Genomic DNA, 18,947 nt, shown 5'->3' with positions numbered 1-18,947 from the left:
CTCTTTCTTCTCCATCCTGATTCTCAGTTTGAACTGCAGCAGATTGTTCTGACTGTGTCTGCATGCCTAAATGCATTGAGTTGCTGCCTTCTGATTGCCTGATCAGATATCTGCATTAACGAGCCAATGAACTGGTCGGTGCATATTGACCCTTTTCATTGTTACTGCACCAAATAAGGAAACAGTTCATACTTAATAAAGACGAAATTTATCTAAAACAATCTTGTTTTTCATAATGATGAATAGAAATATTCACCACTAATTAGTTTTACCAATACCTATAAGCCCATTTTCAGCAACCATCACTGCTGCGCACTTGTGTCATCCAAGTTAAAAGTCTAATTAATTTTGTTGGCATAGTTGTTGATTGAAGAAGCAACAAATCTGTCCATTCAGGTGAATTTGGTTGCAGTCTCAACAAAGTGTGATGTCAAGCATTCTTGACCTAACTATAGAAAACTAATTTTTATGAAATTTCATGTCACACAACAGTGTTTACCACTCACTACAATTAACTGCACAATCTTGCTCAAACCGCCTAATGAAGCTGCCAGCTGAGGATCTGTGTGGTTTCTCAAACTGCACACGCAGTTGTGCACGGGTGGGGGGGCTCCCACTTCTCCTTCTGTTCCAGTTATAGCCAGTTTCCACTGTTCTGTGACAGGAGCAATCCACACATTTATTTGAAAACTTTTTTTTTTCATTTCCTTTTTTGTTCTTGCTCATTCGTGCGTTTAATAGCGTCCTTTTCTTAGAATAAGAATGCTCTGAACAGCTTAGCACTTTAACATAACAAACTAGCATTTAGTGCCACGGGAACACAAGGAGCGATGGATGCTGAAAATACAAAACTAGTAAAAAACCTAAACCAGTTCAGATTTCCTTCTTCAGCTTGCTCCAAACTGGAGAGGAGAGGCTGATCTGATTAACAGCGACACAAAAATCAAACATTTACTATTTTGAAAGGTTATAAAAGAGAGAAAAATGACAAATGAGCTGAATGTGATAAGAAACAGTGTCTGCTGAACTGATAAAGAGGGTCAAAGCACAATATTAAAGTTAATCTATTTAAATGAAGCCACATATTATGTCGTTTGAACAAATCAGTCATTTTATTTCTTAGTAAATTATATCTTTTTTCTGTGAATTAACACGAACCACACCCACCCATAACTTCTCCTGATGAATGGGCGGGGAGAAGACTGGGGTGGGGGATGTCACAAGAGAGACCAGCTCCATATTCAGCATCTGGACTGGCTGATTGAAGATCACGTGTCAGAGTGATTCAGCCAGACGATGTCAGAGCAAATCAGAGCGCTGGGGAGCGTTAGGCATGGAGCCACCTGACAGAGGAGGCCTGTTTCCATAGCAACACCCACAGGGGGGTGGAAGGGATAGGGGGTGAGGGTGATTTAGAGGGGTGGGGGGTAAACTGACTTCATGCAGACAGGCTAAAGACGGAAAAGAGGAATGGGACCGAGAGATTTCCGAAGGGGATTACGAGAGGTTGAAATAAAATGAATGAGACCTCCCCGGCACACATATAGGCACCAAACTCCTTTAGCAACAAAGACACACACACACTCCCACACACTCTTTGTATCCATGCAACAGTCCTCTGCAGCAGTTTATGGTCTGAGCTACTTAGTGACACAAAGGAGAAAAATCCTGAATGGTGTGTTAGTTCAATGAAAGCTCTGAATGAGATTTTCACAGCCGCAGAGAAATGAATGAAGATGATGCCTCTGAATGGGAGCGATGTCTGGGGAAGAAAAAATAAAAAGGTCTTACCTGCCAAGCTGAAGCAGGATTCATGGGCACTGAGCTGCAGCCTGCAGGCTCCACTGAAAACTCTTCATTCATTTAGGACACAATGTCAAGGAATTTAAGCCCGTAAGGCCCCAAAACCTGGAGGAGTTGCAGAGTCAGTTTGAGCACGCGTGAGGAGCTGATGTTTAAATGTGTGCGTTTAACTTAGAAACCGACTAAAATGTGAGAACAAAGTGAATGTTGTTAGATTCAGGTGTTCACTTTTTTACATAACAGTTTAACTATTTAGTTGAATTACATGGATTGTAGTCTCCAGTCTGTGAAAAAGAAAGTACACGCCCCTCAGTCACTAGCTTGCAGGACCACCGTTAGCAGCAATGACTTGAAGTAATTGTTTCCTGTGGGATTTTATCAGAAATTCTGGCACATTCTTCTTTACAGCATTGCTTTAGTCCATTGAGCTTTGCAGGCATTTATTTACACACAGCTCTCTTAAGGTCTCAACATGGCATTTCATTCAGGTTGAGGTCTGGACTTTGGCCGTTCCACTGTGTGCACAGCGTGCGTGGGATCATTGTCTTGTTGTGCGACTCCTTTACGGTCCAAGCTTTAGCTGCTGGACAGTTAAAATACACAAGAGTTCATTGTCAGACTCAGGTGTTGTGCCAGCAAAACAAGCCCATCTCATCACCCCTCCACCACCGTGCGTGACAGCTGGTATGAGGTGTTTGTGCATATCAGCACAAAAGCAACTAATAGCATATCTACTTTGATCTTTTTAGTCCAAATGACTTTGTTCCAGATCTTTTTTGTTTTATTCAGATTAAAATCTGTAAACCTAAGCCATGGTGCATGTTCTTTTTGAGAGGAGAATCTCTTCGTCACCCCCCCAAAACAAGTTATACTTGGTTCAGTCTTTTTATAAATGCAATGTATTTAGCATTAACATTTAACATGCTACTTGAGGCCAGTGGAGTCTGAGATGTAGCTCTTGGGGTTTTTGTAAATTCCCTGAGGATATATAGTGTTTTTCTACTCTGAGCACTCAAAGTACTTTATACAACTTGCCTTATTCACCCATTCACACCAGCACTTTCTTTCTATGTTTAATTCATTCATGTGTAATATCTTGCCTGAGGATATTTGGCATGCAGTCTGGAGCAGCCAGGGATCGAACCGCGAACCTTCCAATTAGCGGATGATGTTGTAGTCTAAATCTTACTCAAAAACAGGTAATACAGTGTTTTTGTTTGAGTTGTGGGTCGGCTAATGAGAAAAATTATGGGTTGTATTTTTATTGTAGCTGCTTTTCAGTTGTTCTGTTATTCACTACAGCAGGTAGCGTCACGTGTTTGATTTGGCAGATTTTTGCGTCAGATGCTTTTCCTGATGCAACCCCAAAGGGGATTTGTGTCTCCTTTGGGGCTCTTTTGCTTGTTCGGTGAATGTGTAAACACCTACATTATGGAGCCAAACAAAAATCCCATTAAAAGAATTTATATCTAAGATCTAAAGCTGTCACTTTGATCTTCACATATTGGAAGCATGAAACTTTAATATAGTAATCCAAAAAAATTTCCCTACTAATTAAAAAAAGAAAGAAAACATGTCAACATCAGATCCATGTCGTGCCATTAAAGACACAAGTGGAGATGTTGGGAACACTGTTTCATTAACAGGAAACAGAAATCAGGGAAGCTGCAGGCAGACAAAAGCAAGGCTACAGTCAGAAGAGTCAGCTAAATAATTCATATTGATAAAAAGAACATAACTTTACTGCCCTCTGCTGAACACAGGATGGAAAGCAAAGGGATTAGATGATCCGCTGTCCTCTTCTTTCATGTGCACTTTCGAACAGCCTCAAAACAAGCATGGCAAGGCGAAAAATAAATAAATAAATGAAATGCTGAGGCATCAGTGCGCTGTCATTAATGAGAGGACCCGTCCAAGTGAGGCGGCCTGTCCACTGCAATAAAAATAACATTGGGCCATTAGGCTTACTTAAGACCTTTGTAATTCCACAGATGGAGGATGTTAATATTTATGCTGCTGACGATGGGCAGCTGGAGACGCTGAGATGAGAGATGTAGGAGAAAGTGTGGTGGGGACGCGTGAGAGGAGAGGCGATGTGAAAAAAGATTGAGGTCAAAGGTGAATGGCGGTCTGGGGGGCAGAATGAAGCCGTAATTGTGCCGAGATAGCCCTGGAGCCTGCTCTGATTGATAAGCAAAATGGGGCTTAAGATAGAGGCCGGAATGGTGGAGGAGGAAGTGCACGTCTGAGTCTGCCAGCCTTGTTTGTCTTTAATGGCAGTGAGCTGTGGTGCTCTTTAAGAATTGCCTCTCATGAATAATGCAGGTTAATTCAGTCATGCTAAGATGTAGGCAGACTTCAGAGGGACCGCTGAGGGTCGAATCACTGATCTGTGAATTCATTCCCCGTCTTTATTTAGACGGTTACTCTTTTTTTTTTCCTTCGTCATGGTGCAGCTGTTACACAAACCCAACAACGCTTTTTTTTAACGTTCATTAACTCATTAAAAAGATCCCTATAATGTTACTGATGTGCTCTTTTTTCGGTAGCACGTTATACTGCTGCCCACCACTGAGAGTGTAATTACCTTGGAATTACAACTCGGGGTTCAGTATGTTGCTCAGGGATAATTTGGGCATTCAGACTGGAGCAGCCAGGAATCGAAACACCAACCTTCAGATTAGTTGATGCGCTACAGCCGCCCCAACGTGGTAGGTAGGTGAATATAGTTACATGTAAGATACGGTGTTAGTCCTTTTAATACTAAGGAAATGATCAGTGTCAGGCCTAAGCTTGTTCATTTCTGCTTTAGAACACATTTACTTATCTTTACACTCAGAAAAAAATCCTAAGAGAGATCTGGACACTGATGTTTTTGGCAGTGGAACAATTTTCTGCATCATCATCATCATTTATTTATTTATATAGCACTTTAAAAACACACCTGGTAGACCAAAGTGCTGTACAATACTAATAACTGCTGTTATTTGATTCTCTTCTGGGTTGTGTCCAGCTACAGTAGACACAATGCATTTGGCACTGGAGCAAAAATAAACTTATAGTCCTATCTAGTGCAACAGATAGTGAGAGAACATTGACACATTAGAGAAAGTACAGCCTGCTCAGGAAGTTCACCCTGTCTCGGCAGCTGCAGATACAGATACGAGTCTACGCAGCGCCGACTGAGCACATCCATCACGCTCTGGTCAGGTTCAAACTCCAAAGAGGACAGAGACAGACAGCTGACAGGCAAGTCTGCAGGAAAGCGTCCACCTGCCCACTGTTGACTTGAGTTTGAAGGCACTACCTGCTCCAATGTCTCCCTTTTATATAGCACTACAGGTCTACGCTACAACACAGCCAACAGTTTTTACCCCTCTTGCCATCACCCAGACAAAGTAGCAGAAATTACAAAAACTATTACTTCTAAGGAAGGAAACCACCATACAAGTCAGTATTACACAGCACATAAGCAGACTTAAGCTTGATTTTGAGTTCTGTGTAAGATCTAGGTCCGAACTTGCTACGTAACCAGAGAGCAATTAGTCAAAGGTTTCTTCCTGTCAAAAGGCACTTTTTCCTTCCCACTGTCCTACTTCTCCTTTCTCTGGATTATTATAGAGTCTTTACCCTACAACATAAAGCAGGCAACTGTTAATGTGATTTAAGGTTATATAAATAAAACTGAATGGATTTGTATGTATATTATCTTCGGCTATCTCACACACCACAAGATGAAGATAAAATGAGACTACAAAAGAAATTGCTGTATAGTCTTTATTGTAATAGATGTGCAATGACAGAAAGGGAGAAGAAAGCAGGTAAACACGCACAATGACGTTGAGTATTAGGATCACAGACTCAGTAACCTTTAGTCTATTACTGCATCACTCAGCCGAGGAGAAAACGGTCTCCTAATAACAAACAACAGTAACAAACCATTAAAACTAGTACCTACCAATCACTTATTACTCCCATTAATTATTCGAAATAGAGCAAAAAGGAATGAAAAAATCTTAACTACTGTATGTGTTGTTCCACCACCAGGATCTGCTCAAAAATCCTTCTATATAACTTCAAGCTGTGCTTTTACCCACCAATCAAACTTAATGTTAATGTCTTAATGGTTTAATGTTAACCCCACCAACCTAAACTTACATCTTCAGTTCCAGTTAAACACACTGCACAAACAAAAAAAAGAATAAGGAGTATCGTGGTCCCTTCAGTCCAGAAAGGTAAAGAAGAACTTCATTAAACCTGCTTTAAATAGCACATGTCTCATATATACTGTTAATGATTGACTTTCAGTATTGTATTATCTAATCAACGTCAGATTATGGTTTTGTATATCACCTGCAACTTACCAATCATCAAGTAATCAAGCAACCCTTTAATTTACAGTTCACAGCCCTAAACTGCCCCCTAGTGGTGAAATTAGCTACTGCAGGAAGAATAAAGGAGCTGTAAACTTCTCTAAGGAACATGCATGCTGCTCAGTGTTGATGTCACCGATGCCATGTCATGATGTCACCGTGGGTCGGCTTAAAGGTTTGGGTCGTTCTCATGGAAACGGTGGATGTGGTCAGCGTACCTGAGACAAACAGCGAAGCACTCGTAAGGGTCAAATAAAACATCGCATTTATCTGCTGTATTATGTGACGAGCTTCTGACTCCGCTGCAGGAGGCACACTCACTTTTTCGCACAGAAAGCTGAGCAGTCTCTGCCAATGCTCTCGCTCCAAGCGGTCTTATACAGCACCTGAAAATAATCACAGGTGACAGGTGAGTCCTGTTCCTCTGAAGCTGCAGATGTACCTACCGGAGGAGGCCACGCGGTACTGAAAGCAAACCTACCAAGAAGACCAAACAGTGCAGGAACAGAGTGTAGAAGAAAGCAATGGTCCTGGCCATCTTGTTGGAGAGAATCACACGTCCCTGAGAGACGCAAACAACCGGAGAGTGAGATGAGAAGTTCACACGGACACACAGAAGACGCGTCTGATGTTTGATTCAGATTCTTACCAGGCCCAGAGTTGCTTTATCCCAGGGGCTGAGGCTGAGGTATCGGCGCTGACGCTCCTGAAAACACACCGCACAGAACTATGACGACATCTCCCGGCAGCACGTGTGAATATAAAATCTAGAGTTGATTTATTTTATGATAAAACAACTGTTTGTGGAATATTAATCCATGTTCTTCTTCACCTGTTTAGACATCACTCTGCATTTAGTCATTATTTATTATCACTATCTCATAAAACAAAGAAACTCCTCTAAGAAATGACAGCGTTTAACATTTTTATTTGATCTCAAGTGTGTGACTTTCACCCTCTTGCTGAAGGAAGCAAACGGATCCAGTCTTTCCTCGTACTGGGAGGAGTAACGCATCACGGTGTCGTCGCTGCCTCCAGCCTGCAGCAGGGAGGAAACACAAGAGGGAGGGGAGACCGATCCAAATTAAGCATTCATCAGCCACTGAAACACCCAAACTGGGTTTATTTTGTGCCAGCAAACCAAACTGGACATCAGAAAGAATCTCTCAGACATACTCTGCCTGGGTAGCTCTGCAGAAATTTGATTTTCTCATAGAGTTTGATGTTGTCCGCTCTAAGGCTGTCCAGTTCATTCTGCAGGGCCTGCATGGTCTGCTGCATGGAGCGACTCTCCTACAGGCATCAGAGGGAACAAAGGGAAGAGGAATTAGCCCTCCAGCGAAAGAGACACATGAATATACGTGTGTGTGCGCGTGCATATGTGTGTGTGACTCACAGCTTCCAGCTCCTGGTTGCGAGAGCGGAACCTCTCCCTTTGGCTGGAGATGATGGAGAGCAGCGAGTCCATCTGGCCCTGAGGAAGCTCAGGCTGGGCGCTCACACCTGAACCTGCAGATAAAGCAGCACTTACATGCCGGGAATCTTTTCCTCTATTTGCATGGCTAACGTTTCAGATCAGACAGAGGCGAGCGAGGTTTATTTGATTATTAAGATAGACAGCGCTCAACTCACCAGACCCTCAGGTTTTAACTGACACACGAAAGAAAAGCACTCGAACGCCTCTAATCAGGTGAGAATCCAAAAAACAGACAAACCCCCTGCGGAGCATCCTTCAGCACATTTATCTGACTTCAATTAGAGAAGCTGTGCTAAAGACAAACTTCAGTATCAAAGCTGGGTGAATAATTCGGTTTACGAGGCGTGCCAGCGGTAGGCTTAGAAGGGAAAAACATTAAACTAATAATTTGTCATTTTTTGACACGTAGAATAGAAATTTAAGGCAACAGATGAGCCAGTGCCAACAGGCATGTGAATGCAGATTTACCATCAGTGATCTGTAACGACTCTTTTCTTAATTTGGAGTCTTCTTCCCTTTTTCTCCGCTCTGCTCATGGTTTTGAAATGTGATAATTGACTCCAATAACACTGAACATTGAATATTATCTCTCCATCCTTTGCTTTATCTGTGCGTTAATGAAAGCAGAGGTAACATTAGCATTAAAATGTGTTTGAAAAATAAATGTAAGGTGTCATAAAAAGGCGAAAGTGCCTGCTGGCTGCGAAATATGCAAACAGGAAACATTAAGTGTTGTTGTTTTTTTTCTCGGGTGGCTGTAATTTTTATGCACTTCCACATCTCGTCTACCGTGAGCTGCGTTTTCAGGCAGAAAGCTGTTGAGAGGCGGCTCATTCACACGCATGAAAAATGTGCGCAGCTTTCTATTTGACTTTTAAGGACTCAACTATACATTTATGTGACGTTGTGAAATATAAGTGTTTTGTAGCGTGCATGTCAGCCGCCTTCTACTACAGCTTATTACAGTTTTATTACACAGGTGTTGTGAGGATTATGAAAAGCTCCTTGGCTGCAAATAACCCTGGAAATATACAAATTACATTATTAGACCACCATCCACTGTAAGGTTTATGCCACTGCTGCCTTATATTAACTGTACTGTAATGACCAAAATCTTGTTTTATGTTTCATGTTTTTTTTATGGTTAATCAAAATAATATTTTTAATGCTAAAACAGGTTTTTTTTCCTCCATAAATTTAATTTTATTTCCAATCATTTCAATTTTCAAATTAGTTTTACAAAAAAGATGAAAAAACAAACAAACAAACAGTAAACCACATATTATCATTATTATTATCATAATTTAACTTAGATGCAGTCATTTATTTGCTTATTTCTCAGAAAAGTCCTATTTGGGTATAAAACCATGAATTCAGTCTGTTGTTTGCCAAATAAGTCATCTCATTTTTAGTTTCTGACCATTTCTACAATCTCTATATTTATTGGGGGTTTTAATGGTCTAATAAATGTGGTTTTTTGATTTTATGGTAAATGGTAAAGTTGTTTCACAGTGACTCTTTATTTTAATATTTTTTTTTAGTTTTTTAAATCCTTTGTCCTTTCCAACGATTTCTAAACAGTTTGATATTGTCACCACTTTGATCATAAATTAAACTGCGGGGCCACTTTATGGCTAAAGGTGGCGTTTCGTTTTGGGATGACATGTGAGGAATCCAAATAACAAACAAACACATCATGATCAAACATCATCAACTTTCCATTTCATCCCGGCGACCTACCGATAAAGGTCGCAGAGGCCTCTTTGATCGGCTCGGGGATGTTGCCCATGTTGCTGACCTCTGACCCGTCTGCATCGGGGCGCGGCAGGGAGGACATGGCTTGGACGGTGCTCAGGTCGTGCTCCAGCTTCAGGATCAGCTCCTTCTGCTCGGCGCTGGTACGCACCGCGGCTGCAAACTCCACCTGCAGCTCAGAGTAACGTCCTGAAGACAGACAACAACTTTAAGACCATCTCTGATTCAAAAAACTTCCCAACTGTAGACTTAAAAAAAAAAATTATAATAAAACATAACCCAACATAACTCACCTGTAGCTGCTGATAAAAGGCAGAAGCAGTCCAAAACATCTGTGAAAGCCCTTTTCTTTGTTTCTAACAAGCTCAACTGATCTCTTTCTCTGAGAATACTTCTTTTACAGAGTGAACGCGGAACAGAAAAACAGCCACAGCACACTTTTAGTATTTGTATAAAAGAGATTTACTTCAATTATCACACCTAGGGTGCATGTGAATAATAATGATGATGAATCAAATGTCAATCATAACAAATACATTGTGAACATTTCATACAGTGATATTGCTTTTCAATGTTGTAGAAGGGACTGTTTTACAGTGCTGAGAACAAACAACATGATACGTTTAGTAAATAGAAAGATAAAGAAACAATGATACATGAGGAAAAACAAACCAAAGGGAGGGAGACCGTGAAGGAGTTAAAAAGCATCTCAGGAGTGACGGAAGTGTGGAGAGGGACGGGGAAGGAGAGAGGGGGAGGAAACGACTTTCAAAAAACATCTTGACCATCCCTTTACAGTCATGCATCCTTTTGTACTACAACACACACGTACGCGCACGCACACACTCATTAAAAAAATAAGCATTGGGAGAAAGTGATGAGAATTATTACTTTCACGTTGTTGATGACATGTTGGGGGGAGGGAAAAAAAAAAATCAAAGAAAAAAAAAAGAACAATACTCTGAACTTGCTAAAGCCTCAACAAGCATCTTAAAGCTTTCCAAAAGGGGAGGGAAGAGGTTAGGGTGGGGGTAGATGGGGAGGAGGTTGGGGGTGGGTGGGTGAAGATCTCCCCAGGTCATTTTGGTTGTCAGACTACACTGTGGTTTAAGCTATGGGTGAACTGAAGCGACGACACTAGCAATGTACAGGGGTAAAAAAAAAAAAAATGCAACATTTTAAAAAGTCAGCGACCTTTTTCCAACAGAAGAGGATAACTAACGTCACTATTTGGCTTTTTGCTTCCTCTTTTTTTTTTTTTTTTTTGTTTGTTTAAATCTTAAGTCTTGTACTGAATGAAATGTTTTTTATCCCGGAGCCGATCTCCGAGGCTTAAGCGTGAAAGACGACGGGGAAATGATTTTAAGACTTAAAACAATAACAAAAGCCATGTGAGTAAAGTTAAAAGGGGGTTAAGGGAGGGGGGGAGGGTTTAAAACATGAGTGTATTGTGCTGTATTATGTGTGTATGTATTACTGAGTGTGCTATGCATACAGCACCGCTGATTCAGAAAGTGTTTCCTTACAAAAACCCACTTCATAAGATATATTTTAAAAGTATTACAAAAAACATCTGAGGTCTCTCTCTCTCTCTCTCTTATTTTTTTTTCTTCTTTTTTTCTCCTGAATATGGTGACCAGTGCTGCTGTTCGGGCTTCCATTACAACTAAAAACATGTCAAATGAACAACCACTACTTCAACAGATCATACAGTAAAGCTTTACGACTTCAGAAAACATGATATGATATACAGCATCTGTTACACCTTTACAATGTTATTCAACAGTGTATAGAATCATCTGATTTAAATTTGTAGAAAAATATCTGTGGATCATGGAAAAGTCCTGAATCGTCCCTTCTCTCCTCCTGCCTTCAAAACAAAAGCATACCGTGACAATAGTGAATTAATAGCTACTCCATCGACCGTATTTACACGTCTCTCTCTTTTTTTTCCTCCAAATAACCATCAGAATTGGCACGTGTCATTATCAATACCTGTAGTGCCGTTTATCAATGTCACAGCAAACCTGACACAAACAGAAAAATACAAAAAATGCCCTATGAATAAATTCAGTGTTATTACAGTGTATGCCATTTCTGCATGCTTCCTCCTTCATTCAATGCTCTGGCCTTTTTCGCTGCTAGTCAGTTTATATACAACGTAAGTAATGCATTGTGGGAAAAAAAATAAACAAACAAACAAACAAATTAGTTTGTAAATAAAACCCTCTCCGGAGAGCTGATGGAAGTCGAGTTTAAAGTACCGTGAGAAACAAATTTCAGGTCAGGACGCGAGATGCATCGCGAACGAATCGGGGGGAATCCTCTACATCTAATGACATCACTAGTTTGGTGCCCTGCTTGGCAGTTAAAGGCACAAATCTGATGATCTCACACGGTTCGGGTGAGCGGATGGATCAGGCTATTACAAAAAAAAAAGAAAATAATTACTGATGGGTTAAGTGCTCATACTTTACAGTAGCTATTCATCACCATAAAACAAACACACTGTGGCTGTCCAGTCCAAGCGGTCCCAACAGAAGGCAGTATCACTATTCAGCGCGCAGCAGGGGACAGATGTCTCACATCAGTCGACGGCAGGGAGAGCCGACGTTTGGGCGATTATTTTTTAACAACTAACAGACGCTTTGGAAAGTCCGATTTAAACTTTTGACGGGCTGCCGCCTTATCTCGAGTATACGCTGAGGGGAAAGTGGGAGGCTATAAAAAAAACGTTGGGATTTGTGAATAGAAAACAACACGTTTGATACTCATGATATCTACACCTGCACAGGACGACGGCCCGCCTGTCACACAGTCATCTGTAGTTTGAAATAAGGGTTGGCTGGACAGAAACTCAGTTTAATCACATAGAAAACATGGGTACAGCTATCTTATGATTCTTTTTTGTTGTTGTTTTTAGTGTTACAATGTGGATAAGCATCTGTGCTTGGTTTACAACCACTTTTTTTTTTTTTTGTTTTGTTTTTTTTAAAGGCATACACTTCCCAGGATCCCGGGATCGTACTCTTGTTGTAGTGTTTACAGACCCTGTCCTGGTAAGTCTTACAAAGATCCTAATAAGTGCTTCGTTACTAACTGCAATAGAAATTCTGCATAATCATAGGCTGGCTATCTCTGCTCGATCTGGCGTAGCACACCTGCTAGCTGGTACACTTCTCTAATCTCAATTTGGCAGATATGACCTCTTTCAAGTTAACATGCGTTCGTATGTTTAGGTAATTTCACTTGACCTATTTGACAAAGTGTATAATTTGGACCAGTTAATTAAGTTAATGTGATTAATGAGTGGGCAAGGTCTACATCTAAAGAAAGCTGCGTGCCCTGCCGAGCAGTAGTGTTGGGCTTGCCCAGGAAAAGAAAAAAAAGGAAGGACAAAAAAAACAAACAAACAAACAAACAAATATTATTGGAGGATAGAAAACAGGAAAACAGATATGCTATCATATATTCACTGATCTTGATATGTCCTTTGATTCTCTAGCTAGCAGTTTCTTTTTGTGTGTGTGTGAGCATAACAGTTGTGGTAAGAGCTTTTTATGCTTACGGGAGCATGAACTGTAGCAAAACACATCTTTCAAAAGCTATTGAAATGACACTAAACTTTAGGATTCATGAATATACAAACAAATGAGAACTAGTACATCTTTGTAAATATTAACCAATACTGCCGGCAGTCTATACGTCTAATAAAAATGTTACTTGCCCTCAGGAACAGTATAATCCCTTAAAAAATAGACAACTCAAATGATAAGACATTAAATGAAAAATACAGCACCTATAAATAAGCGGAATAAAAACCAAACTATAAATGCAAAATAGCAATAAAACCAAGCTACAGTAAATCATAGTATTACACTACTTTGTGAGAAGATTAATGTAATGGTAACGCATCAAACAGCTTAAAGAAGGGTGTCAGTTGTGCACTAGTAGTGTGTGCAAGATACGAAATATGACCCCACTCATCGGAAACACTGAACACTCGAGTCTCACGCACGCTTTGTGCACACGCATGTATTGACGACAGGCGTGCGTGCACATGCATCCACGCAAACTCTCACGCACGCACACAAACACACAAACAAAGGGGAGGCAGTGGGCTGACAGGCACTGAGGGCTTGTGTGGGACAGGGAGGAGGTGATATGCCTTATAATTTGTAGTGTATACAGTAGAATTCAATGCAAAAAAGACTTACATCCCTGGATACAGGAGAGACTGGAGGAGAGTGGTAACTACTCACACCAGGGTTGGGGCGAATTCACCAGCAGAAGTTTCTGCACGCTGCAATTCATTTGCTTAAAAAAAAAAAAAAAAAAATACCCATTTTCCATCAAGAATTTCATTATTGACAAATCGATCGGTCCAATTCTGAGTGAACTGACCTCAACCCTGACTTACATGCAGGCAAATAACAAATGCACACAGACACACACGTACACACACTCTTCCTGATTTGGCCTATAAAAAGATGTGTGTTTGTGAACAGAGAAAATTTTGTCGGTGGTGCGGACATACACGCACACACGCGCACACACACACAAACACACCCACCCAGCAGGTCCAGTGCTGGGCAAAGTTGTGACGTGCACAACCAAAAACAACGAGAGACACGTATAGTATCACCATGTCAGACAGCTACAGTACTACGTGAATTCATTGTATGTCAACAATGCAACATTATTCCATTCTAAGGTTGTTGTTTCTTTCTTTCTTTTTTTAAACAGTAACTTGTTATTCTTGTCTTTTCTGTTCTTATTTTGTACTAATTAAAAATGTTTCCTAAAATTCCCTATTTTTGTACTCTTTAGAGTCAATAGACTGTGCAATCTCTTATTGGCAACCAAATTGCAATATTTAAAAACAAAACAAAGAAAAAACAGATCATCCTTCATCCTAAAAAGAAGGGTTTAAGGAGGCAAAAAGAGGGGTCCTTCTTTCCTTCCTTCCTCTTCAGATGAGTGTGTGTATTTTGTGAGGAATTACACATCCTTCTGGCCATCACATGGCTGTCAGCAGGATAGGATATGGGACACAACAGGTCAAAGTTCATCGTTCTTACACCAGTAACCATGGCAGCTCAGCCAGCAGGCCTTCAACTACCCTCTTAAGAGTGTAGGAGTGAGATTAAAAAAATGAAAACATGCTGCCATTGAGAAGAGAATACACATACACACCATTTCTTTTTTTTCCTCTTTTTTCTGGGTGTGTATACACTCTCGCACACACACACAGGTGCACACTGACACAACCCCTAACATACAAACACACGCACACACACGCAGTGAGTGAAAAAGGCAAAGGGTTTGTAACAGTCACTCTACAGTGTGAAAAATGAGGCATCTCACTGAGTGAGGGGAGGTTTGTGGACACTTGGGAGGTGAGAAGAAGAGCGGAAAAAAATCTCCTTTAAGAAAGTGAGAGTTCTTGTAAGAGAGTTCCTGTCTCTATCTATCATCTATCAGTGTCTATCACTGTGACAGCTGCTGTGTCAGGCCTTGCCTGTGTTACTGAGTCCAGGTTTCAACCCCAGCTGTGGGTCAGACCCCAGCTCAGGACTAACCAGTCTGGTGCACCAGTGGCTGGTGATAGGGGGAGGTACAGCAGGGCCAGAGGCCAGCAGGACGGCTAAGTGCTTTTCTCAGTACAAAAACAAAACGCAGTTTTTAAAAACAAAAACAAACAAAAAAAACCAGGAGAAACAATTAAGTTCTCTTATTTTGTTCTTCTACGTATTCAGTAAATCTTCTTTTTAAGGGTTTTGCCAACCACTCTTTGTTTCTTTCCTCTTTTTGGAAAGCTTCTACGTAATAAAAATGGCTGCTGAGCTTGACTTTGGCTGTGTCCACTCTCCAACTGGAACAGAGCAGGAGGGGTCCAAGGTTAGAGGTCGTGAGGTTATGAGACGAGAAGGATGAAGGATGATCAGGGGGAGCTAGAACTCCCACTCTGAGGGATCCTCTTTGCTGGCAGCCTTCTCCAGCCTGTGGATGATGTTATTGAGATTGGCTGCTTTCTTCTTGCGCAGATTGTTGTCCCTGGGGTTCCTGGCAGGGCCAGAGGCTGGGATGTTAGTACTAGAGGCAGAGCTACTGGAGGATGCCTCTGTGAGGCTGAAAAGCCCCAGTCCACCCTGTCCACCGCTGGAGCCCGGCCCGGCCAAGCCTGTGGCGGTGCAGTCTAACTGGGCAGGGGAATTATTAGAGCCCCCTGCCTCAGACTCAGCCTCCATGTCGTGGTCTTTGCATGCTCCTCTGTGATCCTCCAAGCCAATGCCCAGAGATTGGCGTGTCTCCACTGTGCCCTCAGATTCCGTCCCATCGCAGCTGTCCCCTTCTCCTGATTTGGACCCACGGAGGGAAGGCGATCCCGCTTCGCTGCCAGGCCCTACCCCTCCAGCTGCCTGGATCTCCTCTATGAAGAGCTCTCGCCGAATACGTGACCTAAGAGGGAAACATGAGTTCAGTCACGCTAATTAAATCCTGAAATTCAATTTGTGGAATACAATACACTCTACTAATGTCAAAATATTTTCGATGAACAGGGAACAGCTTACGCATTTGGACTAACAGTGCAACAAAAACACAATGTGATCTGGCAGAGTCGTACACAAAGATTTAGACAATTCATTTATCCGCAGATAAAGTCAAGACGAACCCACTAATGTATTTCAATAAAACAAGGAATTTGAACAGAGGTACTATTCACAAAGACATGAGATCCTTATCGTGTTAACTTCAGGTAAACTATATTTAATCCATCAGAGAGCAGCTAATAAATGCAGAACAACAGAAAGAATTTAGCAGGAGTCCATCTTTTTTTCTCCTAAATGCTGACCTGTAGTTATGGAACCAGTTGATAACAGTACTGGTCTTTAGGTTGAGCTGGGAGGCCAGCTCCTCAATGGTTTTGGGGGAGGGGTAGGGCTTCTGCTGATAAGCCTTTTTCAGAGCCTCCTTCTCCTCAGGGCCCAGCACCACCCTGGGCTTCTTCAGCTGCTGCTGCCCTGGGCTCTGGGAGCCCTGCATGTACTCTGACCCCACCAAGCCTCCGTCCACAGAATGGCCATCACTCAAGGAGCTCAGCCGCCTCTTCATGTATGCTGGATGGGAAAGAGGGAGAAATGGGTCATCCAGTGAATACATTAATAAATCTACAAATGAATGGGGAGTTTCAATGATAAAGCTGGCAACACCAGTAAAAACCACAGATGCAAACTACAGTGCATAACAGAGACATTTCAATACAAGTGAAGGATTACATTTAAAAATGCATAAATAGCTGTACCACATGACATTTAAGCAGTTATATAAAATGTGCTGCATTAACATATAAAGACAGCAGAGCAGCAGAGAGGTGGGACTTCAGCTGGAACATAAACAGGTAAAAGATTTGTCAGCAAGGTTTGCCATTCAATAAGAAAACACTGATTGCCTTTGAATTTCCGCTGTTAATGTGTAATCGTGTTTCCATCAAAAGCCCTGAGGCAGGAGATGGAGTCTCTCTTCTCGGCAATAACCCCTATTACTGAGCTCTGAATCAGCTGCAGTTGAGCCAAGCTCAATGCAGATTAGCAAGATGATGACAAAGACTTGGAGTAATAAAGCTGCTCTGTTTTCATACAACGTAACAGGTCTGACAACTAATGCCGCCAGCCTCCCAATCAGCCACTAGGTGGTGCTCTCGTCTTTCTCACCAGTTGTAACAATGAATGCATCTCTTCCATTTTACAGCAAACAAGCAGCACCGTTCACTCGGGGCGCCAGCAACTGAAAATGAACAGCTCATGGCAGCTTCGTATGAGGTTGACATTTTCCCAACCCCAATACATGCTGCCAGATACATTAGTGTTGCAGGGAAAAGCCCCTCAGAGCAAGGTTAGAGCGCTCTCAAACTTGTGCGCCGCCTCGCAGGCTTGCACCACAAGGGTGAGAGGTCAAATGTGGTAACTTTGGACTAGGTCCATGTCTTTCCTCTGGGCTCTGCTGGTAGCCAGAACTATTGCCCATTGCTATTTGGATGCATTACTCTTGGTCAATAATCTAACATGAAGCTGAATGTAGTGCAACCCCACCAGTCCAACCCCCCGACCACACAGGCGTTAGGTCAGTTGTGTTTTTCGCCCTTGTGCGTAGTTTGTGATATCAGCAGGGTAAGCTGATCCTGGACGGCTGTGCCCACTGGCAGGTTCAAATATCCATACCCTGTTTGCTTCAAGTGGGCAGTGCGGGGTCACTGTGAGGCAGCGAGGAAGGAGGGGGAGGGTTATGAAGCAGGCCTATTGGGGGTTTTTGATTCCTAAACGTATCCTCCTGACAGAAAAGAGTGCAGGATGATGGAGTGATGGAGCGGGCAATGGGCTAATAAATGATAAAAATACGAGCTTATAGACACTGATGATTATTATGTTGATGACGATGATGAAGAGTAGTGCTGATGACTGTGAGTAAGCAGGCCCCCGGCAGTCGCCTAGCTGTCACATTGAATACAGTACGTGATGTCTGCAGTCCTGATTGGTACTGACATCACACCAAGATGACTGTGATCTGCACAACATGCTCTGCTGTCCTGCACAAAGGATATTGTGTGCAGATGTGCATGTGTAATTCAAAGGCTGCTGCTTGTGTGTGGTTTTTTTGCTTTGTTTTTTTGTGAGCATATTTCTCAAATAAATGCATGCTTAAGCACAAAACATGAAAGGTTTTCTGAGCCTTTCGATTATTATTTCTGACAGCATGCTGTGCTGTATATAGAGTATGCATCTATTTCTACTCATTGAGCTTTTTGTTACACACACACACACACCTTTCTTCTCCAGGCGTTTCATGTCCATAAGTTTCTCCACGCTGTGTGGGTCCTGGAGCCAGAGCTGCATGCGGACAAAGGGCTCCCTGCCCTTCAGGCTCAGCTTGTGCCAGGGTTTAGGCCTGGCCAGCAGGTCTGAGACAGAACCCTGAGTCAGACCCAGGATAGTCTCCCCAAACAGACGCTGACCTGGTTTGGAGAAAGAAAATGGAACCAGTTAAACTACACAGAAAAGTACAACACCACAATTGAGCATAAGAGCAAAAAACAACAACAAAAAAAAGGTCTTACCCAGGTTATTATCGGTTAGCACCTCCTTAACCTTCTTGGTGATGGCATAGGTATCAAGCTCAGGAGACATTGCAACCATCTCCTGGATGCTCAGACCCGAGTGACCTGGTAGAGGCAGCGGGGTGCCCGGCTGAGACTCCCCACCTGAAGGATCCTCAGACGGAGGTTTGAGACTGGAGGACTGTGACGCAAGTGGGTCCCCAGTGAGACCATTGACAGATTCTTCAGCTGAACTGAGGGGGGACTCTGGAGCGGGGCTGCAGCTTGCTGATGTCTTGGGAGTACCCTCTGCTCGAGCACGACACAGAATGAGAAAGTTCGCACAGGTTAGGCGACGTGTAACTATGCGAGGCGACACTAGTTTCATCTCCTCTCCCTGCTGGGTTCAGGAGGGACTTCAGTCAAATTACATCGACTAATTTAA

The 18,947-nt window shown here is 42.2% G+C and overlaps 1 protein-coding gene across 2 annotated transcripts in view; it reads right to left on the bottom strand.

The window, feature by feature from the left end:
* Positions 1-14,129: 14,129 nt before the first annotated feature.
* cux1b (cut-like homeobox 1b) overlaps positions 14,130-18,947 on the bottom strand; it is a 53,834-nt gene continuing 49,016 nt past the window's right edge. For both annotated transcript variants that reach the window (XM_026193484.2, XM_026193485.2), the window contains 4 exons: positions 18,524-18,811; positions 18,233-18,421; positions 16,265-16,529; positions 14,130-15,870 (listed from right to left, as the gene is read on the bottom strand). In XM_026193484.2, the coding sequence (XP_026049269.2) occupies positions 15,363-15,870; positions 16,265-16,529; positions 18,233-18,421; positions 18,524-18,811 (1,250 nt within the window). In that variant the 3' untranslated portion in view covers positions 14,130-15,362. The remainder of the gene's footprint in view (positions 15,871-16,264; positions 16,530-18,232; positions 18,422-18,523; positions 18,812-18,947) is intronic.

The sequence above is a fragment of the Astatotilapia calliptera genome, chromosome 14 (assembly GCF_964374335.1).
Source record: "Astatotilapia calliptera chromosome 14, fAstCal68.1, whole genome shotgun sequence".
Lineage (NCBI taxonomy): Eukaryota > Metazoa > Chordata > Actinopteri > Cichliformes > Cichlidae > Astatotilapia > Astatotilapia calliptera.
Note: the sequence above shows the minus strand (reverse complement) of the source record. Positions and strands in the feature narration are given on the sequence as shown.